This window comes from Electrophorus electricus, chromosome 3 (genome assembly GCF_041902795.1).
Source record: "Electrophorus electricus isolate QZ-2024a chromosome 3, ASM4190279v1, whole genome shotgun sequence".
Taxonomy (NCBI): Eukaryota; Metazoa; Chordata; class Actinopteri; order Gymnotiformes; family Gymnotidae; genus Electrophorus; species Electrophorus electricus.
This window is the reverse complement of record NC_137499.1, coordinates 8,216,031-8,224,473: the sequence shown is the minus strand read 5'-3', so window position 1 is coordinate 8,224,473 and position 8,443 is coordinate 8,216,031. Positions and strand designations below refer to the sequence as shown.

The window sequence follows — 8,443 nt, the reverse complement described above, 5'->3', positions numbered from 1 at the left end:
GGCACCGGCGGCTTCTTTTTACGGGTCGCGTTCAGACGGGGAGGGGTGAGCGCACTCTCACGCACACTCTCCGCCATGCTTGTACGAGGAGGCTATGCTCTCGCTAATGCTCTCTGACCCCCGTGGCAGTTCCTTCTCCCTACACTGCGGTTGAAACTCCCCCTCTGCCAGATCGAGGCTTGCCTGCACTCCCTCTCTCCCCCCCCCCCCCCCCACCCCCCCACCAACCCCTTCACCGTTTCTGCCCGTCTCGCCAGAGCCACAGCTAGCCGAAGGTCTCGCAGGGTCGAGGGTCCTGCCCCGCTCGCTCCGTGTTCCACGCCTCGGCTACTGAGATCTACGCTCGCTTGCTTTGTGGTCCAGCATCGTTATCAGTGAAGAGCGTGACCCCGGACTTATCCGCGGAAAGGTATTCACCTTTTGTTGTAGATTTTTAAATTCACTAAGGAAAAAAAAAAAAGACACAAAAGCCGCGGGTTAGAGGTCCCTTGCCATTTGTCAGGGGGGATCAAGATTACAGCAGTTTCTTGCCGCTGAATGAACCTCTTTACGGTGTTCTACTTGGTACCAAACCACAAGAGTTCAATGTTTCATTCAAATATTGTGCATTTCTATATCGGCAGCGGCGCTGAAAGCGACGCGGTTATCTGGTAGTACGCGGTGTCACAGGTTCAATTTCATGCCTTTTCCTTTCTATGAGGCAAGTAATTTGACCGAAAGAATATTATATACTTGTAATATATGTGCTCCAGACTTAATTAATCGAATTTTCTCCCTTTCGAACCATTGAAGAGTTGAGAGCAAAAGGCTCAGGAAAGCAATGGTTTGTCTGTAGCTAAACCGTGCGTTTTAAATGCAGTGGCAGGTTCTAGCCAGCTAAGCTAGTTGCTAGCTAGCTAAGGTAAGGTAAACGATGGGTTTTGCAGAATACGCTACGCAAAGTAAGTGGGGTGAACATTTGTTTTATTACAGCTAGTTTTACGTGTCCGAGTGCGCCTACCAAGTTTATTGCAATCAAAGTTAGTTTATTGTTTTATATACACATCAAGCATGCATGCCTCATGTGTATAGTTTAAATATATTTATACTCTTTGGATATTTTGGTACTGAATTTGTTTTCAGAGGCCTGGGCAGAGAGGAAGGGATTTGTATAACTAACAAAGCTAGCATAGCGTAATTGATAGATTTTTATGCCTCACAGGGAAAGCACGAGATCTGTTCGTAAGGTAAAATTATAGAACAGTAATGAAACACTTAAAAAGTTACAGTGTCCCCCCACGGCCGACAACGTCCAGCTGTTGGAAACATTATTATTTATGTGTAAATACTTTGGATTTAACTAGTTTGGTTACTCACCTCCGAATCGTTCCGAAAGTGAACCAGTAGATCTGCAGTTGGTGTTGCATGAGTGACGGCATGTCTTGTATAAATGCTCGAGGCTGAGATGTCAACCCCGTACTGGCTACTGACAAGACCAACCTCGAGGATCCGCTGTCGGAACAGCGGTCTGAGAGTGACGGGGCAGAAGTCCCGGTTAGTTGCCCTCCAGGACTGCATGAGTGTGAACGATTTGCTGGTAACTCGTTTTGCTGTCCACTCGGTTTACATTTTTATCTGCTTTTCCACAGGAGCCTCCGCATTTTATGCATGATTGTATCGTATAACTTTGATAAGAACCAGTTTCGTGCATGCATGGTGCCACAAATATGTGATTTTTTCATTGTTTGAAACGTGTTTGTTTCATTTTCAACAGAGCGTTCAATAAACTGTAACTGAACGTTTGGCTGCTTAGTGAAGCTTAGACTTTTCATACTGTTGATTTGTGCTGCAAGTTTTTACTGATAAACTGTATTGACTCTAATTATATTTATTATATGTATTTCTATTTATATGTAGTTAATTATATATTTGTAAAGTACTTGAATTTGCATTTGTAGCATCGTTTTTTAAAAAGTAAATGGTTTGTACTTGGAAATCATTTAGATATTTCAGTATAAAATAAAACATAAGCAACTTGTACAAAAGATCTTTCTTATGTGAAAGCAATGATAATACAGTAAAATCAGTTAAAGATTTAAATGAGGCAAATGGGCTCTGATTCATCAGCAAAATAAGTAGATACATCAATGCATAAATGTCAGATTTTACATAAATAACTGAGATAATAAGATAATTAAAGTTTGGTTTTCCAAAGTGACAGAATTGGCATTGCTTTGTGAGGGGAAAGATGTTTACTTTATGATATAATGATTTTTTAAAAATATGACTTTCTTTTTATGATGAATGATCAGACATTAGTACTTAGCTTGTGGACAACACTTTAATTTATTAGGGAACCAATTTAATTTTTTTTCTAGGTTTAACGGATCTTATGGTTGTTTACATAGTCAGTATGAATGTACAGTTATTTTAAAATGTAAATGTATTCTGTTTTTTAATTTTATTTTTGTTTTGGAAAATTTCAAATATGTTGATATAACCAGCTTTCATTCATTTACTAATTTGATCCCATAGAGCTCATACGCTTTATTTTCCATTCTTTGTTCCAGGTACTGGTTGCAGGTTGCAGGTTCTGGTCAGTGACTTTGCAGGATGCTAGTTGTGTGGGCCACTCCAGCGTGCTGGTGAAGCTTCTCGTGTGTGACTGGGAGGAAAGATGGCCCACAGAATGCCGGCGCAGGGAAAAGTGACCATCTCGGTGGATGAGTACAGCTCTAACCCAACACAGGCCTTCACACACTACAACATCAACCAGAGCCGCTTCCAGCCACCCCATGTGCACATGTGAGTAACCTGCTGTGCATTTGTATGATGCTTCTATGCTGATTTATTGCAAGGACAAATGAGTAATGTGTTGTCTTTAAACTATTTATACAATACATTTTTTGAGTGCCTTGTAGTTGTACTGTTGTCTCAGTGCATTTTTAAAAAATTTCTTTGAACATCATGTTCCAAACTTGTATTTGCATATCCTTTTTACTCAGTGGTGATTTCCTGCTTGTAAGGCCTTTGCTGTGTTTAGATGTGTCTCTGCTGTTTGGCTTAGCACTTCACATAGATGCTCCAACATCAGTGCAGGACTTATGTTATTTACTGCATTATCATCTTCATAAACCACAGCCTGTCCCAAAATGAACATTATTTACTCAGACAGGTTTGTTGAAGGGAGCTTCTGGATCTGGACACTTTTAGATATAGTCTTAACAAGCTCTAGATAGGAAAGTGTGATTTATGCTGCTTTGCTGATGTATAAATATTGCATGTTGTTCTGTGTAGGCCTTTAGCTTCATCACTGCTTGACAAGAGAACATGGTGTTTATTTTAACATGCTGTTTTTTTGTTGTTGTTTTTTTAAGAAAAAAAGCTCCTTCTTTTTCTTCAAATGAACAGCATGTTCAAATGTTCAAATCACACTGTAAGACCTAGTGTGTCTTTTGAATGTGGCTTATCACAAGATTATTCCATTTAATCTACTCTGTGTAGTTGTTTATGGTTTGGGAGAGGAGTGTCTCATCACAGTGGATTTTCAGAACAGACACCTTTCAATGTCTATGTGTTCGCTTCATGGCTTTATTAGCCTGTAGAATTCACCCATGAACCATGACTGCTCTTGCATAAGAGAGCCAGATTGTATTACAGCAGCTTTTCTAATGTCTCCCAGTCTTTTTTCTACTGCTGTCTTTGTCTTTTTTTTCACACTGAAGCTCCCACTTACTACTGTAGTAACACGCACTAAATAAACATGGTAATTTGAGCTAATCTCATTATTTCCAATTGTGTATACATTTAGGATAACAGACGAATGTCACGTGTCCTCCCTCACCCCCTTACCCATTTCCTCTTTAGTTCTGTGAGTAACAGCAGACATTCTCTTCTGCTTCATGATTCCCCTTTTCTGGATGGTTATAGAATACTATGAGAGGACTGCCATGTTTAGATTTGGGAGATAACGATCTGATTGGCTGTGGGTTGGTGCTCTGTCAGGTGCATTTTCACATTATCACAAGTATGTGGCCTTCATTAAGGAGAGGGAAATGGGGAAGAAATGGAAGCACACAGGCCCCTTTCTGAAGCAATGGCAGTTTTAAAGTGCATCATGGAGATTTGTGATACTGTTGACTTGGGTATCATATCTAGGCACTGGCGTGGTCCCGCTCTTGTTCTGACTAAACTGATCCAGAGGCGATCTCATTCTGTGTATCGAGCACGTTCGTACTTGTTTAGAAGTCCCCCTTTTTTGTTTCTTTTTTATTTTTGTATTTGCCGAGCTAAAGTAGCAGAAAATATTGGCACGTGTGGTAGTGCTCACTACTAGTGATCATCAGGCATCCGATGTGCTAGGTTCAAATGGCATACCGTGTGAAAGCAAGAAGCATAGGCACTGATTCACCTCACTTCTTGTTTGACCTGATGGAGCAGACATAGACCAACATAGATAAGAGACTGTTTTCTTGACAATTGCTTGGTCTTTGTCCATCACAACTAGAGAGGTGTATGCATATAATTAGCATAGAATATGTTCTGTTTCTGAAATGTATGTGTGGAAAGATTCTTGTATCCTAACATGGAAAGATGAATTAATTCTTATTTGTTTAATTGCTTTACTATCTATAAAGACGTCTCCCTAAAGAAGCATTGAACTCCTTTAAGAGCTTAAGGTTCCTCTGCCTGTTTTATGTGTGTGTGTGTGCGTGTGTGTGTGTGTGTGTGTGTGTGTGTGTGTGAGTCTGTGAGTGTGTGTGTGTGTGTGTGTGTGTGTGTGTATGTGTGTGTTTTCTGATGCCTTTGAAATGAGAGAACCCTCGATTACACCCTCACAGTGAGTCAAGGTCATTTAGGTCAAGTGGCAGTTGATGTTGGGCAGGTCTAGGACATGTTTGATGTTGGTGGAGAAGCTGACCTGCCCCCACACCCCTGCATGGTGCTTGCTGTGATCAGGGTGATGTCAGCCCAGGATGCCAGTGGTGCAAAGCAATCTGCCCCTGACCAGTGAGTAGAGACTAGATATAAATGGACCTATTAGTCAAACACCTAACTGAGAAAGGCTAATAGTTAAAAAAAGAAAAGCTTTTAGAGCTCAGTAAGTATAATGCACGTGGGTTCATGCTGTCATTCACTACCCTGTTTTAATTCTTGAGTACCCTGTTTCTTTAAGGATAACCTGGAATTTTGGGCAGTCTGGTTTTGCATTTTCATTTAAATAAGCTGTTACATAGTTGATCTACAAAGACTCACATAGCCTCAGCCTTCCAGCTGCCTCACCAATTAAATCAGCTCTGAGGTGAAAAAGAACTCCGCTGAACTTTCTGCAGTGATTCACAGTCAGGTTATAAAGATTGGTCAATAAAAATTTAAAACAAGTCTCATGTGTTACTGCTTGCACTATACATTAGAATTGTAAAACTGTGTGTGTGCAAGTGTGCCCACAAGTGGGTATATACGTAGGTGCTGCAGGTCTTCTCCAAGGCATGTGTTAATGATAGCAGTATCAGATTAAGCAATTTAGGAGTGAAATTTAAGGGTGATTCTCGGATGAAGCAATTAGCTACAGTTTGGTGTGTTTGTCTGCTTAATTCTATGTGCCCTCTCTCCTCCCGCTCTCTCTTCTGTGCATGAATTTTTTGTGCTCTGAAGTTTATTGAATTAGTGCTGACATCTGAGGGGCTGCAGATAAGATATCTCTTCTTCTCTTTCCTTTGTCATCCCTCTATCCCCGTTTTATATCCTTCTTCTCTTATTTTCTTCTCTCTCAAAATTGGTGTATGTGTGTACCCATGTTTGTGTGTGTGTATATGTTTGCGTGTGCTTGTGTGTGTGTGTGTGTGTGTGTGTGTGTGAGAGAGAGAGAGAGAGAGAGAGAGAGAGAGAGAGATGTTGATGTTTCACCTCCAAGAGCAGGAGTTAAGCAGCATGAGCGGAAAGGCCAGTAAATATTTGTTACCTTGACGATTATCATTTTAATTTGTTTTTTACCCCCGGCATGGAGATTTTTTTTTTGCCCCTGCTTGTCCTACACATGCACGCACAAATGCATGCATAGCCCTGAGAGAGGATGATAAGATGGGAAAGTGCATTTCCTGTTGCAGATCACTGACGTGGTGATGCTCTCCCCATCAAAGGCTTGGCTGTAGGACTCTTTTCATAGCTCTGTGCCCCACATCTCCAAAACATGGCCTTCTGAAATATTAATATAGAGAACACTCTGTATAACCTCGCCCTCCCTGAAAAAAAATCCATACTTCAGAAAACGGCAGCATCCATAGAGAAGGTGAAAATTAGCACAGATGTGAGCTGATAAATCACAAAAACCAGGACACCTTTTGGCCTTTAAAAATCCTGCTTTTTACTTCTAAATATGATAGGTTATAGTAAAGCTGCCATCCCTATTCCTAATTCGCTTATTCACAATCAAGCAAATCATGCAATTTCACATGCGTTAACAAGTGTCAAGACTAAGCCTTTTCAACTTTTCCTGTTGGTTAGCAATCAGGGGAATGCTCTTTGACCTTCTGGGTCAAAGGCCCAGCTCTAAATTATTAGGCCATTGAAGGGTGAATCATTAAGTCATAATGAGTGTTGCAGAGGAAGGAGGCTTCAAGATAATTACTCCCCTGTCTTGCTGGGCAGCAGGTGGCTTGTGGGTATGCAGCACTTTGACTGACAGCTCCTCCTAGTCAATCTGATGAGGTGGGCATGGTGGTTGACCTCAGCAGGTTGAAGGAGAAATGGGCTTTAAACAGCATGTAGTGCCATTTTAGCTGTTTGAGTCCTTGAAAGCAGTGGACTCATAAATTATCTGTCTGTTTGCTGTCATTTCTTCAAAAATAATTGGGGACATAGGAATGGTTTTCCCTTTTGATTGTCAAAATGAAGGCAATTAAATAAAAATAATTAAAGTGTTGCTGATTTCTCTGAGGTTCAAATTTCTGCAGTTTCCATAATGAAACATCAGACATGTTTAGTTGTTCATCTGTAAAGTGAAGTGTTATTTTGAATAATTAAATAGAAAAGTGAATATCATGGTATTTGATTGTTATATATTTTCAGTAGGGGACTGAATATTATATAAGGTATATGATAAATTTGATTATTTTTTCTTCTTCTGCTGTATGGTTTACCAGATTTTCACTTGTTGGATGATTTGGTTAATAAATGTCCTACAAGGTTTTATGATTCTCTGTGTATATGTGGCATAAATTACCGTGGGGAGGTTTTAAAAAACAGCTCTGTTTGCATGTAATCCAAGTGTAGTCTGTTTTTTGTCTCAGGCTGTCATCTTTGAACTAGTTGATTGTGTGCGTATTGTCTGTTTCTAGAAACAGCCTGAGAAAACACAAGCTATGCAAATCAAAGATCTTTCATGTAGGTGCCCTTTCCACTCTGTATTCTTTTCCAGCTTTGTCTGTATGGCACATGTAATCAATAAAGGCTTTATTGAATATCCAAAGTCTAAACTCCATTGTGCAGAAATTCTGCCCTGCACAGGGGACACGGGCTATATTAAGGCATTCGTGTCATTCACATTTACATTCAGTTGTAGTGTGTGCAGATGAGAATATCTGAGATTAAGACCTATTTCTATTTAAGGCTGATTGTTGTCCTTTTGCTGTGAGCTTAGTGTTCATAGTGTGCTTTGGAAACAAAACAAAAGCTGTATCCTGTGCCAAAGAGGCTGTAAAGTCGGATAAGACTGCCTATCTGTCTTAAATCTCCGTTTCTCTTCCTGTCACTTGTCAGGTGATAAGATAAAACAGTAATATGAGACTACTTAATTTCAGATGTTTGAATCTGACTTTCAGGTATTGAGTAAAAATTCCAGATTGAATCAGAACTCTAGGTAATGGGTTGAGATTTCAGTTTTAACTTTTGCTAAATGTAGAATATAAAACAATGTATCATATAATGTAATGTAATTTAATTGTCATCAAAAATTAAAATGATTCCTAGAAGAGTTCACCCATATCATAATGTTTGAACAGTATGTTTGCAAATAAATGCACGTTATAATAAACCTTATGCGCCTTATCATTATAATTAAAGGATATGTAGTTGTTTATGTTAACACTGATACAGTATGCCTTTGGGAGGTGATGTAATTTTAACAAATATTAGGGTCTGATATAATATTTACACAAGTAAATATTAGTAATTAATATTATTGCTAGGCGTGGACGATATAAGAAAATATTTCCATCTTATTTTTTTGTACATTTTAAACAGGAATCAGCGTATCATGGTATATACTTTTTTACTGAATTGCAATCTAAAAATGATTACTAAACATCCCTTTTCACTTAAATTTAAGGGATGCGCCTTTTTCTCTCTCAAGCTCCTGGGGTTCACTGTGTGTCATGTGGGGCTGAGCAGTAGCCACTAAGCTGGCTTTGTTTTATCACTGGCCAGCTGAGCATGAAGCAGCTGCAGGGTGCACTGTGCTTCGGAG

At 39.7% G+C, this 8,443-nt stretch overlaps 1 protein-coding gene across 1 annotated transcript in view; it reads left to right on the top strand.

Moving 5' to 3' along the window:
* Positions 1-237: 237 nt before the first annotated feature.
* The window catches only part of mpped2a (metallophosphoesterase domain containing 2a), a 43,671-nt gene continuing 35,465 nt past the window's right edge, over positions 238-8,443 (top strand). Inside the window, exons 1-2 of the mRNA XM_027011169.3 lie at positions 238-409; positions 2,550-2,784. Coding sequence (XP_026866970.1) covers positions 2,657-2,784 — 128 coding nt within the window. The 5' untranslated portion in view covers positions 238-409; positions 2,550-2,656. The remainder of the gene's footprint in view (positions 410-2,549; positions 2,785-8,443) is intronic.